The 19,897-nt window shown below is 33.5% G+C and overlaps 1 protein-coding gene and 1 non-coding gene across 2 annotated transcripts in view; one reads left to right on the forward strand and one right to left on the reverse strand.

Moving 5' to 3' along the window:
* Rsbn1l (round spermatid basic protein 1 like) overlaps positions 1-19,897 on the forward strand; it is a 77,263-nt gene that overhangs the window by 43,047 nt on the left and 14,319 nt on the right. Inside the window, exons 4-6 of the mRNA XM_026384976.2 lie at positions 7,335-7,472; positions 9,222-9,364; positions 19,455-19,622. Of these exons, the coding sequence (XP_026240761.2) occupies positions 7,335-7,472; positions 9,222-9,364; positions 19,455-19,622 (449 nt within the window). The remainder of the gene's footprint in view (positions 1-7,334; positions 7,473-9,221; positions 9,365-19,454; positions 19,623-19,897) is intronic.
* Trnaa-agc (transfer RNA alanine (anticodon AGC)) lies at positions 27-99 on the reverse strand. Its single transcript has one exon. It is a non-coding gene; the product is annotated as a tRNA-Ala (tRNA).

Below are 19,897 nucleotides of genomic sequence, written 5' to 3' on the forward strand. Positions count from 1 at the left end.
TACCTTTATTTTGTTTATTTGTGTTTATGTGGTGCTGAGAATCGAACCCAGGGCCTCTCACATGCTAGGCGAGCACTCTACCGCTGAGCCACAACCCCAGTCCCTATGCTGTACTTTTTTTTTTTTGCCTTTATTTATTTATTTTTTTACATTTGAATTAGATGGGACATAATTCTTATGCTTTACTTCTTGATGATAGGAGTGACATAGTCAATTTCACAGGTATAAGCATTGGGAAAGATTTGTGGTTATTTGTAATTTATTATACATATGTCCTAGTTTTTCTTCCATCTCTGTTTCATTCGGATATTCGTTCAGACATTTATTGTGTTCCTGTGTCCTAGATGATAAGGAGTATTTTTTTTTTTTTTTAAGAGAGAGAATTTTTAATATTTATTTTTTTTTAGTTGGCGGACACAACATCTTTGTTGATATGTGGTGCTGAGGATCGAACCCGGGCCGCACACATGCCAGGCGAGCGCGCTACCGCTTGAGCCACATCCCCAGTCCCGAGAAGGAGTATTTTTAAAAGTTTATTAGAACAGGAGTTTTTTGTCAAGAAATAAATGAAATTTCTGTTCTTTCACTCTACCCTAAAGTAACACTTACTATATAAGAACTGTGAAAATATGAAAACTAGCTAGTTTCTTCCATCCTTCCCCCAATTCAGTGCCCTAAATCTTATTTTTATTTTGTCTAGGTTCTCAGGTAACTAATGTCAGAACGTTAACTATTTTAATAATGGCTGTTACTAAATCTGATCTGATCGGTTAGACCTGTTTGTGTGCAGAACTGCTGAGAAGAAAGTAACATTTATTGAATTTACATTGGGGCCATTCACAGCGTTAGGTCAGTAAAACAGTTTGTGCCATCTTTGAAACATTGCCTGCCTTGTTAGAAAATTTTCATTTTGACCAGTTGTGCCTGCTGTATCCTCCTCAACTACTTAGGAACTGGTCTACAGAATGTTATCATGGTAGCACCAGATGCTATAACTGAGAAAGCTTTTTTCTTCTATTATTGTATTAATTTAAAAAGGTAGATAACAATAATTTTATTCTTATTTTTTCCATATTTTATTGGTGCATTATAATTATATGCATGATATAATAGTGTAATTTGGCCCAATATCATTCCCAAGTATTTTCACTAATAATTTAATTTGTATTTCAGTTGAAGTTTTTTTGGATATTTTTGAAATGACATTGATTAAATGTCATCACTTATTTGTAGTTTGATTTGAAAATATGTGCCAGATGTTGTGGAGAAATGGCTCCCTCTTCTGGCACACTCTTTTATGTCTGATGTTTAGATTGTAACATAAAGAACTTAATGAGCAGGTCTCCTTTTTAAAAAGAAGGGACTCCTTTTACTCCCCTACCCCCATAAAAACCAACCAACCAAGCACAGCAGAGTTGAACCACCTTCTACCTTACTTTGATTTTTGAATCGAATAATTATCCAATTTTTGAGTTTTCTTCAAATTGATGCTGATAAATGTTAAAAATGTGTCTATCATTTGTATTTTTTATCGATCATTATCCTGAGGAACTTCTTTTTAATCTTAGAATATTGATAAGTACACTAAAACAACTATAAGACACAGGTTTTGAAGTCAAAATAGTTTGTATAATACTAGACCAAGTAAGTTATATTTATTTGCTATGAGACTTATCAGAGATTTTAATAGTCAGTGTGTATGTTGACCTACTGTGGTAAACCTCTGCAGTGAAAAGGATTTTCCAAACTTATTTTGTTACAGAATTCCCTTTTGGGGGAATACATTTTTGAGAAATAGCAAATTGTTTAACAAAATTCATTCTTCATGTTTTTAAAAAAATTCCTTCTTATTAACTGTATTTACTTCTTTATTGCTGCAATCTTTACAGGTTAATAAAACACTATTAAGTCTTATAGATTTAGTTTTGGTGAAGTTATTTCCTGGTAGAAAGGCTGCCTTTTTCTTTTAATTTTTTTTTCTTTTTAGTTGTAGATGGACACAATATCTTTATTTTGTTTGTTTATTTTTCTGTGGTGTTGAAGATCTAACCCAGTGCCTCACATGTGTGAGGCAAGCACTCTACCACTGAGCCTAAATCCCAGCCCCAATACTGCTTCTTTCTTTTTGTAGCAAGCAGATCTCCGAATAACTAACACACACACACACACACACACACCCCTATTGGCAGTATTAGGGTTAAACCCAGTGTTTTGCAAAATGCTAGACAAATACCCTACTTTTTAGTCATAGCCCCAATCCTTTTGAAATTTTATTTTGAGATAGGGGTCTTGCTAAGTTGCCCAGGCTGGCCTTGAATTTGCAATCCTGCCTCAGCCTCCTGAGTAGCTTGAATTGCAGGGGTGTGCCACCATGCCCAGGTAAAGATTGCTTTTTAATTTAAAGATTATTTTATGTGAGGAATGATGAATAGAGTTTTAGTTTAAATAAAATTTAATTCATTTTTTGTTAACTAAGTTCATGAGATTTTGTTATTGATACTTACTGGCAGTGGATACAAGAAGCCTCCTACTTGCTTTTTCTATCTTTTGTAACATTTGTAGAGATTATAGAAAAGAAAATTGAAAATGCAGCTGTGATTGTAGCAGTTTTTATTTTTGGGTGGTGTGGGATAGACTATAGGAAGATTTAGATTAAAAATGTTATATCTTTCTGGGTTTGTTGGCACATGTCTGAAATCCCAGCAGTTCAGAAGGCTGAGGCTGGAGGATTTTAAATTCAAGGCCAGCCTTAGCAATTTAGTGAGGCCTTATCTCAAAATAAAACATAAAAAAGAGCTGGGGATGTGGCTGGTGGTTAAGTACCCTGGGTTCAATCCCTGGTAGCCCCTACAAAAATGTTACATCTTTTCTAAAAGGCACTGTTTAAATATAAGCTTTTGCAAAAATACATCAAGTGTATCATGCCTGTCTTCTGTTTCTTTTTGAGAGATGTATACTTAAATTAATAAGAGGATCCATATGTATAGTTTTTATAATCTGGTGTGTTTCTTTTTTAATATAATTTTTAAATTTAGAATTTTTGCACTAGTTGTTGAACTCGGGAATGAATGTTCTACCTCTGAGCTCTACTTCCAGCCCTTTTAAAAATGTTTATTTTGAGACATGGTCTTTGCTAAGTTGCCCAGACTGACCTCAAACTGTAATCTTCTGCCTCAGCCTAAATTTAGTTTAAAATTTAAATATATTTGTACCTATCTAGTTGGTTTATTAGAGTATAATACTTGGAGAATAAATGTCTTGAAAGAAAATTACTATTTTGTTTTAAACATGATAGCTAAGAATGCAGTTTTTTTCCTTGGAATTCCCTAAGAAGATTTTACCTTGGGTTTCAATCATGGGTAACAAGGATCTACTTTACAGTTTTAACACATTTGGTTAAGATGGAGAGAGACCTACCATTAAGTGTGCATGTGAACTTTGTATATAAATATGTATGTATTTGCCATGAGTTAGGAAAAAATTAACCCCCAAAATTCTATTAAGGTATTTCTGAATATAATTCTCATAAAATCTGCATTATTTTATTTTTAAAATTTAGGCTTTCCCAAAAATCCTTTGGAATATTTATGAATTTGAAGAAGACCATATTTTAAAAGCCTCAAAAATTAGTTTCTTGGGCTGGGGATGTGGCTTAAGTGGTATCGTGCTCACCTGGCATGTGTGCGGCCCGGGTTCGATCCTCAGCACCACATACAAACAAAGATGTTGTATCTCTTGAAAACTAAAAAAAAAAAAAAAAAAAAAATTAAAAATCTCTCTCTCTTTAAAAAAAAAAAAAAAAGTTTCTTTTTAAGTGGTCCCAAACTGAACATAGGATAAGGGGAAAATAAGTTCTACTTTATTCAGTCTGTTAAAGTTTTTAATGTTTAGGTCTATACTAATTTAGATATGTATTTTATTGTTTTTTTTTTGGAGGGGTGGTGGGGATTGAACCCAGGACCTTATGCATGTAAGGCAATCACTCTGCCAACTGAGCTATATCCCCAGCCCCTCATTGTATTTTTTTTTTTAGAGAAAGAGAATTTTAATATTTATTTTTTAATTTTTGGTGGACACAACATCTTTGTTTGTATGTGGTGCTGAGGATCGAACCCTGGCCGCATGCATGACAGGCAAGCGAGCTACCGCTTGAGCCACATCCACAGCCCCCCTCATTGTATTTTTAAAGATATTTTTTAAAATTGTCGATGGACCTTTATTTTACTCATTTATTTATATGTGGTGCTGAGGATCGAATCTAGTGCCTCACACATGCTAGGCAAGTGCTCTACCATTGAGCCACAACCCCAGCACTCATTGTATTTTTTAAGGAACATTTGTAAATTTGAGAGGATATTAATGTAAGTGTATAATTTGAATGAAATGAGATGGCTAGGTCCATTATGTACCTTTGATCAATGAAACAATCATTCTTTTTATTTTTTGTGGTACTAGGGATTGAACCTAGGGGCACTCTACTGCTGAGCCACATTCTTAGCTCCTTTTTCATTTTTTATTTTGAGACAGAGTCTTGTCAAATGATAAGGCTGGCCTCAAACTTGGGACCCCCTTCTGCCCTGTCTCCTGAGTAATGAAACAACTCTTCTAACTTCAAATAGGAACATCTGATTAAATCAAAGTTAGTAAAAGCACTTGAGTTATGACAGAACATATCATTTATATATATTTAAATTTATTTATTTTAATTTGTTTTACATGACAGCAGAATGCATTTCAACTCATAGTACATATATAGAGCACAATTTTTCACGTCTCTGGTTGTTCACAAAGTAGAGTCACACCACTTGTGTCTTCATACATGTACTTAGGGTTATGATGTTCATTTCATTCCACCTGCATTTATATTGTTATCACCCAAGGTGTTTTACCAATTATTTTCTGTTACTCAATGATACATATTCTTGTATTTAAAACACAGAAATTTTACTTTTAATAGGGCTGACTATTAAATTTGTTGATAAGTAGTTTTGGTTTTCTGATTATTAATTTTGCTTCTCCCCTATTTTTCTATGGTTTCATAATGGCATTTTTTTGGTAGAATAGAAATAGTTATCTTAATTGCATGACAATACCTAGGGTAGAATGCAACTGTGTCAGTTATTTGAGAAATGAATTATGTATAACCTCATTGTACATACTAGATACATTGACTGTTCTGATTTCAGACTTGTTTCTTTAGGGGTCAAAGATAATCCTCTTTAGAGGATTATCTTTGACCCCTAAATTTCTTCTAACATTCACATCAGAGAGCATTCTTTCTTTGTTGTTCAATACATGTTGTTTGCATGTATTGAATTGCTATATATACTCCCTTGGAAGAGAGGACCAGTTGATAACAGTCCATTTGGTTTTACTTTAAAGGTGTGTTTAAAGCTGTTTTTTTAGAGAGCTTGTAAATTGAATTGTGTTTAGCATTTTAGAAGAATTCACTCACTAAAAATTCTCAAGGCTACCCACTCCCACCCATGATAAAGTGCTCACATAATTTAATTGATCATTGTTGATACTGTGATGAGTATCAAGAGCTACTTGAGTGACAATGGTTTATTTGATTCTGGTTTTCTTTGAATTAGTGACTTAGATGAGATATTTGATTTAAATAAGAAGATAAGGAAGTTGATAAACAGTTTATTTGTGTGAAGTGGAACTATTACCTTCTTAAGTTGCCTTTTAAGAGTCAAGTGTTATATTTCAAAACCTTGGAGATTTTGTGTTTTATAATATAAGTTGTTTGATTTCATTTTTGTTTTCTTTTCCCTTCCCTTCTCGCCTCTCTCCTCCTTATTAGTAAACTTTTGGAGACATTAATGTAATTATTATTATACTGCATTGTGAACTGTGATAAAAATAAAATACTCTAATATCATTGTCAAAATTTTCTATTAAAATTAATTTTTTATTGCCACGTTTCTGGAGATAGGAATGTTGGGGCATTGTTACTGTAATAGCTGTGATTGTGAGGATTTTTCAGTGTGTCCATAATGTGACAAAGGTAGACCATCCCAGTTTGCTGGGGATACAAGACTTTGACTTTTAAAATATGCTTAATCTTTGGTAAACTGGAACATGTTGATCTCTTAAATTTAATGGCCACAAAGATTAATTTGGAGAAGAAAATAATTAGGGTTTCACATCAAATTTGTTTTTGAGCTAGGCACAGTGGTGCATGCCTATAATTCAGGTGTCTCAAGAGGCTGAAGCAGAAGGATCTCAAGTTTGAGGCTAGCCTCAGCTTCTTAGTAAGGCCCCAAGCAACTTAGGGAGACACTGCTTCAAAATAAATAAAAAGGCTAGGGATGTGGCTCTGGTAAAGACTCCTGGGTTTAATTGCCAATATTCCACCCTTGCCCTCAAATGTTTGTTTTATGAAAAAAAGTTTCACTTAAAACACAGAAATTTTACTCTTATAAGGGCAGAAATGTTAAATTTGTTAATAAGTATTGGTTTTCTAATTATTAATTTTACTCTTATTTACTAGTGTTAATATATGAAAACACATGGGTTTGTCAGGATTCAAATATGCTTGTGAAAATTCACATATCAGTGAATCTGGAGGTTTAGCCTTCCTTATTTTGCCTGTTTGAATGCCAGCAGTTTGCTAGCACTGTGACAGGTGGCTTTATATAATTATTACATTTTTCTTAAGTAGGGTTAGGGTTAGGGTAAATCTGAGGCAAAACATTCCAGTTAAGTAAACTAAATCTCAGGGAACTTAAATAATTATTTGTCTGAAGGTAACATAACTGGTAGGGGGCAAAGGCAGGTTTGGGGCTTGAGATTCTTGATTTTCAATTTCTAGCAGTTTTTCATTGGAATTAATGTTATGCAAACTGGCTGCAAAGTAGTATGTTGTGATCTAGATAAGAAGATCATCCTTTGTGACATTTTAGACATAGAAACCACTAGTAATGGTTTTTGTAACTTTTTCAGATGGTGACTTAAAATCTGATAACATATGAGCAATAAATTTAGAAAAATGCAGGTATATCAACTTTTGAATATAATTTCAGTGCTATTGTAGATTGAATAACGAACTCTTATGTCCTAAAGAGATGTTATAGTCAGTTCTCTAGAATTATTTTGTTTATCTGAACTGTTTCCATAAGCTATGTATAATAATAGTTGGAGAACGAAATAGCTAGGTTTAATGTAGGGTTTACATTAAATAAACTATTTGTTTTAGTTAATAATGCTTTTTGTTTTGCTTTTCTTGCTTCATATATTCTTAACATTGAGACAGTATAATTTATTATTACACATTGATAGCAAGCATTATCTTATGTGTAACTTGTTATTAAATTCATATTCTTCAGGTAAAAAGAACATATTCTCATGGTACTTACAGAGCTGGCCCAATGCGACAAATAAGCTTGGTGGGAGCAGTTGATGAAGAAGTGGGAGATTACTTCCCTGAATTTCTTGACATGTTGGAAGACTCACCATTTTTAAAAGTAAGGGAAAATAATCTAATCAATTTAAATTGTGGTTGTTAATTTTATACTACAGGTGATACAAATTAATGGCTATTTCAGGCTTATATAAATTTGGTTTTATTTAAATTGGAGGGAAGGAAAGGAAGAAATGAAAAATAGCGATATTATATAGTGTATATATGTAACTTACTTCTCAGGTCCTAATTGTAATGGCAAAGCTGAGTGTTGAACCAGAAAATAACTATCTGTTACAATCACTTTAGAAAATTAGTTTCCATCTGTTTATTACCACTTTATAGAATACGTACGAAGAATTTAAGAAGTATAGTGTTATGGTTTAGATATTTGGTGTCCCCCAAAAGTTCATGTATGAAACAATGCAAGAAAGTTTAGAGGTGAAATGATTTGGTTATGAGAGTTTTAATTTAATTAGTGCATTCATCCCCTCTTAGGGATTAACTGGGTGGTAACTGTAGGCAAGTGGGTTGTGGCTGAAAGACATGGGTCCCTAAGGGCATGCCTTTGGGGTATACATTTTGTTCTTGTTGAGCAGAGTTCTCTCTCTGCTTCTTGGTGGCCATGTTCCAGCCGCTTTCCTGTGTCACCTCTAACTCCTTCATGTGCTGCCTCAGCTATGTCCCCAAAGAATGAGTTGGCTGTCTGTGGACTGAGACTTCTGAAACTGTTAGCACCCCTGAATAAGCTTTTCTTCCTCTAATTGTTCTTGTCAGGACTTTTGGTCATAGCAGTGAAAAAGCTGACTAAAACATGCAGGAAGGATGATTACTAAATTAAAATGTCTAGGATAAAGGAATGACAGTGTTTTAGTATATTACCATACACAGCTTATGGAAGCAGTTCAGATAAACAAAATAATTCTAGAGAACTGACTACAATATCTCCTTAGGACATAAGAGTTCATTATTCAATCTATAATAGCACTGAAATTATATTCAAAAGTTGGTATACCTGCATTTTCTAAATTTATATATCTATATATCTATATCTATATATCTATATCTATCTATCTATTTATATATAGAGAGATAGAGATAGAAATAGATAGATAGATATTGAGATTGACCCTCATTTTGGACAAAATATAAATCCCAAGGGCATGCCCCCAGTTACCAACCTCCTCCAGTCACATCCTATCTGCTTACAGTTACCATCCAGTTAATCCCTATCAGAGCATTAATGCACTGATTTAGTTACAGCTGTCAGAACCCAGTCACTTCACCTCTAAACTTTTTAAGCTCATTGTCTCACACATGAGCTTTTGGGGGACACCTTACATCTAAACCATAGTAGGAAGTTTGACATTGTGAAAAAAAGACCAGGGAAATTGTATACCTTTGTTTTAGCCTTGACTAGACCTACCTGGGTTGAGCAAACCACATAAACTTTCAGGGCTTTGGTCTCTTCATCTATAAAAGCAGATATTTAGTCTATGTGGTTACTAATGGGCACTTGCTCATTTTTCCAACTTAAAATTATATGACCCATATGTTCATCGAAAGAATAATAACAAATTATGAATATTCTGAATCATTCCCCTGGCATGGTAGGGGGAGGGAGCCATCCAAGCGTAATTATTCTTTTGGTATGTTTGAAATTGAACTTTTGAAGTTAAATTATGAATATGTAGGGATATGTATTTCAGATGTTTAAATTATATATGAATGTGTTTTTGTGAAGGGAGAACTATTTTTTAAATGCATATTTGAAGATACATTTTAAAAATAATTTCTGTATAATTGTCTTTAGTGTACACTGCCATGGGGGACATTATCTAGTCTAAAATTAGAGAGTCGAAAAGACAGTGATGATGGTCCCATTATGTGGGTACGTCCAGGAGAACAAATGATCCCTGTGGCTGATATGCCAAAGTCACCTTTCAAAAGGAAAAGGTATGTTGGATACAAATTTTTATTTCTGAAAATGTGTGTTCATACATTGATGTGTATGAGTATTAGTAGAAAATTGGAAGAAGAAGGAAGGGAAATTTTATATTTGGAATGGAAATTAAAAGAAAGCTATACATGCTGGTAGAGTTTGTGATATTACATCTGCCATTTATAAGACATGAGAAATATAGGTAAATGACAAATTATAAATGGGAATGGAAAAAAATATCATATAGTGAGACATTATAAAACTATTTTAGAATGAATTTAATAAAATATTCAGAAGCTGTATTAAGAAAATGGAAACATCTTATGGAGGATATAAAATTATACTAAAACAAATGGAAAGCCCTACTATGTTCTGGGTCAAGAATGATATTTGTTTAAATATTCGTCTGTATTCATACTCCCTATAACTGGATAAAATGTGTTTAAAGTTCATAAGGAAGAAAACTGTGAAAGAAAAGATAAGTGAAGAGGGAGCTTGTTACTGGATACTGAAAATTTCTACAAAACTGAAATAGATCATCGGTGTAGGATAGAATCCAGAAATAGATATGAATACATAGGATGAGATGGATGAAGAAATACTTATTTAATGAATAATGCTGGCATAATTGGCATTCTGAAAGAAAACACAGAGCTTCTACCTCATACAAAAAGAGATTTTAAGCATCACAGGTAAAACAAATACAAGTATGAGCACAAAAATGTTAAGTTTGGAAGTGATCTTCCTAAGAAAGACTAAAAGATATAGTGATAATATTGGTTGGGAAAGAAAAGACAACAACAGAGTTCAAAACTATAATAGATTGGACTAAAACATGCCTGATGTGGCAGGGCATGCACATATAATCCCAGTTACTTAGGAAGCCGAGGCTGGAGGATCTTAACCAGTCTAAGCAGCATAGTGACATCCTATCTTTTTTTTTTTTAATTGGTTGTTCAAAACCTTACAAAGCTCTTGACATATCATATTTCATGCATTAGTTTCAAGTGAGTTATGAACTCCCATTTTTACCCCAAACACAGATTGCAGAATCACACCGGTTACACATCCACATTTTTACATAATGCCATAGTAGTAACTGTTGTATTCTGCTACCTTTCTGACATCCTATCTTAAGAAAGAAAAATAAAATTCCCAAATCAACAAGAAAAATATAAAACCACCCAGTAGAAATATAAACTTTACCTTAGGCAGGTAAGTTTATTTTTAAAAAGCTACGAGATATTTTTGCCCTTTGTACTGATAAGTTTATCAACATAGCAATAATAATGTAGCAATGATCAAGTGTTGTGAAGAAAGTCTTTTATGTATATTGTTGGTAGAAGAGTGAGTTGCTTTGAAAGCAGTCTGGAAGTAGCTCATACACTTTGTATCTAACCATGATCTGCTCCTCTACTTTTGGGGATCTACCCCAATAAATAAAAGCATTAAAGATTAAGATGTAAGGATGCTAATAGTAGTCTTGTTTGTAATAAGAAAATAATTTAATGCCTGAATGTCCACCAACCAGGGGAATGGGTGAATACATTTCTACATTCTTATTAAAGAATATGATAAAACAGTTAAAATAGGATTTTTATTTCTTTTGATCTGGAAGGGTATTTATGACACTTGAAAAGAGCAAAATATAGGATAATGTATCTTGTATGATTCTTATGATTTTTATGAAAAACAAAAATAAATATAAAATAAAACCCCATGAATAAATGTATATTTATGTGAGAACAGGAAAAGGTTTGGAATAGAGTACACTATGTTAACATTTGGGATTGGAAGTGGTCATCCTAAAGGAGATAATCTCCTTTTCTTTAGATACCTAAAATAGTTTTATTGGTTACGGTGATTATTAATTAAAACAAAAAACAGAGAAGAGCAAAGTCATTAGTATTAGGTTGCTTGATGGCAAGGACCATGTTGGGCTTATTACTAATGTGTTTCTAGCATATGTGTTTAGACACAGTGTTGTGCTTAATAACTTTGGGTTGAATTAAATTTTACAAGTTAATTTCTAAGTTGGTAGCAAATGATAAAATTGATATGCTTCTCAAGTGTTCTTAATTTTGTTTTAGAGTTTAGCAATCATTGAATCTGAAAGTCTTTTCCCAGAATAATGCAGATATATACAAAGTTTAGATTTGTATATAACATCAGCTCCCTGAGGAATTTCCATTCATTTAAGGGTTTACAGCCCATGGTATGTGTGATGACTAATAACAGCATTGTGCCAAGTGTTATATGTGCCTTAATTCATTAATGAGACCAAGCTTGTGAGGTTGAAAGCCTCTTAGTTTTCCATAGGAAGCAACATTACCAATTTTTGGGGGGTGGGGTATTGGAGATTAAACCCCAGGGGCACTTTACCACTGAGCCACATCCTAAGCTTTTTTTTATTTTTTATTTTGAGACAGGATCTCACTAAATTGCTGAGACTGGCTTAAACTCCAAGTTGCTGGGATCAGGCTTGTACCCCTATGCCCAGCTCCTCATCCCTTCTTAAGTTTTATTTTTGAGATAGGCTCTCACTAAGTTGCTTAGGGCCTGGCATAAATCACTGAGACTGGCCTCAAACTTATCCTCTGCTTCAACTTCCCATTAGATAATTACAGGCATTATCTAACTTTCTGACACATGTAAGACGTTAGTCACAAAGAACAAAAGAGTATATGAGTATGTTTATGTACACATGTATGGGTGTATGTATGTATGAGACTGTAATGCAAGGGTACCCAAAGAGCAGTAGGTAGTAGGATAAAGGGTGGGAACTTAGAGAACTAATAAGTAACCTCCAGGAGGATAAATGATGATAAGAGGAGAAAAGCATAAGGGCAATCTAAAATTGTCTCTGGAAGCAATGTAAAAACCCAAGAGGAAGATAAATGATTACTTCTGGCCAGAGTTGTTCTCATACTTTCCCCCATTCTACAGTAGAATTAAAGAGATTTCTGCAATATGTAAGGCTAAGTAGGTAGTGAATTTTGTGTGCTTTATGGATTCTAGAGGATGAAAGTGGAGGAGAGGGACAGTGGGAGGTGACTGTCTTCTAAGACAGAGCTAAGGGTTTCCTTTCTGCTTCCAGTAAACCAGGCATGTTTTATGGAAGCACTTGCTGACTTTTTCTCCTTGCTAATTTTCTTATTTTTTGTCCTCTTCTCACTAGAATATAAAGTTCCATGACTGTAGGAACCCCATCTGTCATTAATGTCCCATTAATACTAGCCTCAGTGCCTAGAAGATTCCTGCCATATAGCCTGGGTCCTATAAATACTGACTTAATGTAATTTTAAAAGTTACTTTTTGTTCTAAAAGTATATTTTGTGTTAACCAAGTGATCTAAATAGGGTTTCTATCCTGTACACATGGGTACATGATCCTATTCAGATTAGACCTAAATCTCAGATAAAGATTCTAGGTACAGGAGTCTTCCCTTGCTTGGGAGATACATTCTAAGATTCCCAATGATGTCTGAAACCACAGATAGTACCAAGTCTTATATGTACTATGTTTCCCCTATGTATTTGTACTTATAAAACTTTATAAATTAAGCATAGTAAGAAATTAGTAGCAATAACTAATAAGATGACACAACAAAAACAATAAACTCAAATAAAAGGTACACGAATGTGGCCTGATGCTCTCTTTCTCTCAAAATATCTTATTGTATTTTCATCTTTCACTTAAAGGCTTCTCCTTGGCCTACCTGAATCGCTAGCATCACTACTCTTTTTTCGGGGGTGGGTGTGGGGGATTGAACCCAGTGCGCTACATTCCCAGTCCTTTATACGTATATTAATTTTTAGACAAAGAGTCTTGTGAAATTACTGAGGCTGTCCTCAAACTTGCAATCTTCCTGCCTCAGCCCCCTGAGTTGATTATGGATCATTGATTACAGATATGTCTGGCGTAGCCTCACTACTCTTGTCCTTTAGGGTCATTGTTAAGATAAAATAAGAATTACTAGAATATTGAGACAACTCAATTTGGCAGTGGAGATAGCTACTGAGTGACTAATAGACAGGTAGGTGAATACTCTGAACAAAGGGATGATTTGCATCCTGGGCAGGACAGAATGGAATGGCATGGGATTTCATAATATGTCTCTGAATAGTAAGCAATTGAAAACTTAGGAATTGTTTTGTTTATAATTTTATTTTTTGTTGATGTGGGTTTCATTGTGGTATATTCATACATGCATATAAAATACTTTGAATGATTTCACTTTTCACTATTTCCCCTTGCCCTACCCCTTTCCTCTACTTTACTGTGTCCCTTCTATTTTTACGAGATCCCTTCTGACCAGAAAACATACATATGACCTTATCTTTCTGAGTCTGGCTTGTTTTGTTTAACATGATCCTCTTAGTTTCATCCATTTTATTTTATTTTATTTTATTTTTTTTACAAATGACATAATTTAGTTTTTATGGCTAAGTAAGACTCCATTGTGTTTATATATCACATTTTTCTTTATCTATTCATCCATTGATGAACACCTAGGCTGGTTTCATACTTTGGCTGTTGTGAATTGTACTGCTTCAAACATGGGTATGCTTGTATCTCTACAGTATGTTGACTTTAGTTCTTTTGGGTAAATACTGAGGAGTGGTATAGCTAGATCATATTGTGGTTCACTCCTAGTCTTTTGAGGAATCTCCACATTGATTTTCCATAGTGGTCGTACTAATATATACTTACATCAACTGTGTAAAAATGTTCATTTCCTCTGTATTCGTGTTAGCATTGTTATTTGTATTCTTGATGATTGACATTCTAACTAGAGCAAGATGAAATCTCAGTGTAGTTTGATTTCCATTTCCCTGCTGACTAAAGATATTGAACATTTTTTCATATATTTTTGGCCATCTTCTTGTGAAAAGTGTTGTTTAGTTCATTTGTTCATTTATTGAGTGGGTTATTTATTTTTTTGGTGTGTAGTTTTTTGACTCAATAAATTCTAGATATTAATCCTCTATCAGGAAAAAAGCTGTCAGAGATTTTTCTCCCATTCTGTAGGTTCTTTCCTCACATTGTTGTTTCCTTTGTTTTGCAGAAGTTTTTTAGTTTGATAGCATCCGTTTATTAATCCTTGTTTTTACTGAGCTTTTTAGGAGTACTGTGGAGGAAATCATTGCCTGTGCCTGTATGTTGGAATGTTGATCCTATGTTTTCTTATAGCAGTTGCAAAGTTTCTGGACTAAATTCCTAGGTCTTTGATCCATTTTAAGTTGACTTGTGTGTGAGTGAGATAGAGGGGTCTATTTTTAATTTTTCTACATAATGGATATTCAGTTTTCTAGCACCATACCATTTGTTAAACAGCCTGTCTTTTCTCCCAACATAAGTTTTTGCACCTTTGTCAAGAATCAGATAATTGTAGTACCTCTGTGAGTTTGTGCCTTCTGTTCTGATCCATTGGTCTTGGTGTCTGCTTTTATGCCAGTACCATGCTATTTTTGTTGCTATGGTTCTGTAGTATAATTTGAAAATGGATATTGTGATGTCTCCAGTTTTACTCTTTTTCCTTAGAGTTGCTTTGGCTATTCTGTTTTGTTGTTGTTGTAGTTGTTGTTCTTCTATATAAATTTTAGGATTGTTTTTTCTGGTTCTGTAAAGAATGTTATTGGTATTTTGATGAGGATTGTATTGAATCTGCAGATTGCTTTTGGCAGTATGGCCATTTTAACAATAATAATTCTGTCTTTATGAACCCAGGTGGGCTTTCCATCCTTTGGTGTCATTTTCTATTTCTTCTTCATGTTCTGTAAATTTCCTCATAGGTATCTTTCACCTCCTTGGTTGGATTTATTCCTAAGTATGTTTTTTAATCTGTTGTAATTTTGTCCTGAATTCTTTCTCAGTGTATTTATTACTAGTATGTAGAAAAGCTGTTGCTTTTCATAGGTTGATTTTGTGTCCTGCTACTTTGCTGAATTTGCTTATAAGGTTTAGAAGTCTTCTGGTGGAGGATTTATTCTCTTCTAAGTATTGGATCCAGGTCATCTGCAAAGAGGGACAATTTTACTTCTTCCCTTTTTTATTTGTATTCCTTTTATTTGCTGTATTAGTTAGCTTTGCTCCACAAAGAACAACTTAGAGGAGGAAAAGTTTTATTTTGGCTGACAGTTTCAGAGATTCAGCCTATGGTTGGCTGGCTCCATAGCTCTGGGACTGAAATGAGACAGAACAGTATGACAGAGGAAAGCAGCTCAGGACATGGCAGCCAGAAAGCAGAGGAAGATATCTGCTTATCAGGTCAAAATATAAACCTCAAAGATATACCTCTAGTAACCTTCTTCCTCCAGCCACATCCTACCTGCCTAAAGCTACCACCCACTTAATCTATATCAGTGAATTAATCTATTGATTCAGTCATAGCTCTCATAATCTAATCATTTTATCTCTGAACATTATTCTTTAATTTCCCACATGAGCTTTTGGGGGACAACTCATATCTAAACTGTAATACTTCTTTTGCCTAATTTCTCTGGTTAGAATTAGTACTGTATTGAATAGGAGTAGTGAGTTGGGCATCCTTGTCTTGTTTCATTTAGAGGAAATGCTTTCAGATTTTCTCTATTCAGTATGATACTGGCTTTGGGTTTGTTGTATATAGTTTTTATGTCAAGGTAATTTCCTTCTATTCCTAGTTTCTTCAAGGTTTTTTTTTGTCATGAATGGGTGCTGAATTTTGTCTGACTTTTTCTGTATCTGTTGAGATGATTATATGATTTTTGTCTTTGATTCTATTTAAGTGGTATATTTATTGATTCACGTATGTTGAGTCATCTTAGCATTCCTGCAATGAAACCAACTTGATAATGATATATAATCTTTTAACGTGATGTTGAATTCAGTTTGCTAATATTTTATTAAGGGTTTTTATATCTGTTCACCAAGGATATTGGTGTGTAGTTTTCTTTCCTTGAGGATCCTTATCTGGTTTTAGTATCAGGGTCATGCTGGCTTTGGAGAGTAGGTTTGGAAGTGTTTCTTTCTGTTTCCTGGAATAATGTGAGGAGCATTGACATTAGTTTTTTTTTTTTTTTTTTCCTTCAAGGTCTGGTAGAATTGGCTGTGAATCATCTGGTCCTGGCTTTATTTTATTACTGCTTCTGTCTCATTGTTTGTTATTAGTCTGTTTAGGTTTTCTGTGTTCTCTTTATTCAATTTTGGTAGGTCATATATATCTAGAATAATTTATCTGTTTTTTCCAGATTTTCTAATTTATTGGAAAGCAAGTTTCAAAATAGTCTCAAATGATCCTCTGAATTTCAGTGGCATCTAATGTAAATAGCTCTTGTTTTTTTTTATTTTTCTAATTTTATTAATTTGGGTCTTTTTTTCTCTTTCTTTTGGTTATTTTGGTGAAGTGTTTATCAATCTTGTTTATCTTCTCAAAGAATCAACTCTTTGTTTCATTGATCCTTTGAGATTTTTGTTGTCCTATATTTCATTAATTTCGGCTTGGATATTATTTTTTTCTTTATTCTAGAGTTTTGAGAATGATTTTTTTTCCCTTGTTTTTCTAAGACTTTTAGATTTATCACTAGGTTGTTTGTTTGGGAATGTTCTGATTTTTTTTTCTTAATCTTCTTTTAGTTGTAGGTGGACACAGTACCTTTATTTTATTTTTATGTGGTGTTGAGGATTGAACCTAGTGCCTTCCACATGGGAGGCGAGCACCCTACCACTGAGCTATACTCCCAGCCCTGTTCTGACTTTTTAATGTAGGCACTTATCACTAAAAGCTTTCCTCTTAGAACTGTCTTTGCTGTGTCCCAGAGATTTTGGTGTATTGTATTTATATTCTCATTTTATTTTAAGAATATTAAAATTTTTAGTATGATTTCTTCAATGTCCCAGACATCATTCAAAAAACATATTGTTCAATCTCCATGTGTTTATATAGTTTCTATAGTTTTTCTTGGTTGTTGATTTCTAATTTCATTCCATTCCATTATGATCTGATAAGATATAAGGAATTATTTGAGGGTTTTTTTTTGTATTTTCTAATACTTGGCTTTGAGGTCAAAATATTCATTTTTGGAGAAAATTCCATGAGCAGCTGAGAAGAAAGTATATTAGATGAAATATTCTATAGATATGTTAAATCCACTTGATATATAGTATGATTTAACTCTGTAGTATCTTGATTTTTTGAATTTTTATTTATTTACTTTTATTTGAATTTGTTATATATGATAGCATAGTGCATTACAATTCATATTACACACAGAGCACAATTTTTCACATATCTGGTTGTATACAAGGTATGGCCATACCTTTACTGTCTTTATACATATACTTAGGGTAATGATGTTCCTCTCATCTCACCATCTTTTCTACCCCCATATCCCCTTCTTTCCCCTCTCCCCCCCCTTTGCCATATCTAGAGTTTGTGTAATCCTCCTGTGCTCCCCCCGACTCCAACCCGATTATGAATCAGCCTCCTTAAATCAGAACATTCAGCATTTGGTTTGGGGGGATTGGCTATGTAGTATCTTGATTTTATGTTTTCAGGACTTATCTAGTAATGAGACAGGTATATTGAACTCACTATTATTATATTGGGACCTAAGTGAGCCTTTATGTCAAATATTCTTTTTTATGTTTTTAGGTACACTGATGTTTGGGGTATATATATTTACTATCATTATTGTCTTGTTGGATTGTTCCCTTTACTAATATGTAGTGATTTTTGTTATCTTGAAGTATGCTTTGTCTTATGAGAATAGCTTTTCCTATTTGCTTTCAGGTTTTCTTTTCTTTTTCTTTTTCTTTTTTTTTTGTCCTGGGGATTGAATCCAAGAGTTCTTTACCACCGAGCTATATTCCCAGTTCTTTTTACTTTATTTTTTTAAAATTTTGAGACAGAGTCTCACTAAGTTGCTGAGGGCCTTGATAAGTAACTGAAGCTGGCCTTGAACTTGTGATTCTCCTATCTCAGCCACCTAAATTGCTGGGATAATAAGCATATGCCACCATACTTAGCAGTTTGGATTCCATTCACCTGGGATATAATTTTCCATATTTACTTTCAGCCTGTGGATGTCTTAGCCTGTGAGGTTTGTTTCTTGTTGGATCTTGTTTTTTAAATTCATTCTGCCAGCCTGTCTTTTAATTGGAGGATTTCTGTCACTTTGATTTATTTCTAATGTTTTCTTTAATCCTGATTCTCATTGCATATTTATTTCTAATGAGATTTATTCTCTCTTGGTTATTTAGTTATTTCTTTCTCTCTTTTTTGTGTATAGGATTCTCTTAAGGATCCTATATTTTGCAATACTTGCTTAGTAGTCATAAGTTCCTTTAGTTTATGTTTATCTTGGAAAGTTTTTGTTCCTTGATTATGAAAGATAAGCTTTGCTGGATATAGCCGTCTTGGTTGGCAATTATTTTCAGGGTTCATAATACATCTTTCCAAGTCTTCCTGGACTTTAGGGTTTACATTGAGAAATCCGATATTATTAGGATTGTTTTTCCTTCAAATGTGGCTGGCATCTCATTCTTGTACCTTTAAAATTTTTCTTTGATCTGTATTTTTTTCATTTTAATTTCATTGTGTTGTGGAGGGTTCTTTTTTTTTTTGATCCTGTCTATTTGGGGTTCTAAATACCTTTAGTATTTGAATATCCATCTTGTTCCAAATATTAGGAAAAGTATCTGCTGCTATTTTATCATTGCCATTACTCTGTATCTCTACTGCTTCCTCATTGCTTATGAAAGGAAATATTTATTTATGAAAAATTTCACAATATTTCAAACCACAGTTGACTGTAGTTTGTTAACTGAGACAATGTGAAACCACTGTCAAGAGGGGACTAATATATAAGGAAACTCAGTAAATTATACCATCTGTAATTCAGTTTATTATCCAAGTAAATTTTTTTTTTCATAGCTGTGACTTTTGTGAAGGTATATTACAAGGAGGGGATTGTATTGTATATGTGTTTTCATCCATTTAAAAATTAGAACTTAATTTGGGAACAGGTAATTTAAAGTTCCTTTTATCTAAATTATGTGATTATTGAATGTTTGATGGCAAGTAAGCTTCAGTATATAAATATAAATCTTTTTTAAAAACAGAACTACCAATGAAATAAAAAACCTTCAGTACCTACCTCGAACCAGTGAGCCTCGTGAGATGCTCTTTGAAGACAGGACAAGGGCCCATGCAGATCATATAGGACAAGGTTTTGAACGACAGACAACAGCTGCTGTTGGAGTACTGAAGGCTGTGCACTGTGGAGAGTGGTATATATAACTACTGCTATTCTAATGAAAGACTTTTGTGGCTTCTAAAATTTTTCTTGGAAACTTTCTTAATAATTTTTCCATACTGGGGAAAAGAAGAATTTTAGTTACCCTCCCTGTGTTTGGGTATCCTAATTTCACATTGCTTTAAAGAAGGTTTTAAATTGTTAGATTCTAGCTGTAGTCATTTGGTTGAGTTAAATAATTTCATTTTCTATATGGGTAGAAGGTAAAAACACTAGGGTAAAAGGAAAATTAGATTTACTTTGTATTAC

This window comes from Urocitellus parryii, chromosome 3 (genome assembly GCF_045843805.1).
Source record: "Urocitellus parryii isolate mUroPar1 chromosome 3, mUroPar1.hap1, whole genome shotgun sequence".
Lineage (NCBI taxonomy): Eukaryota > Metazoa > Chordata > Mammalia > Rodentia > Sciuridae > Urocitellus > Urocitellus parryii.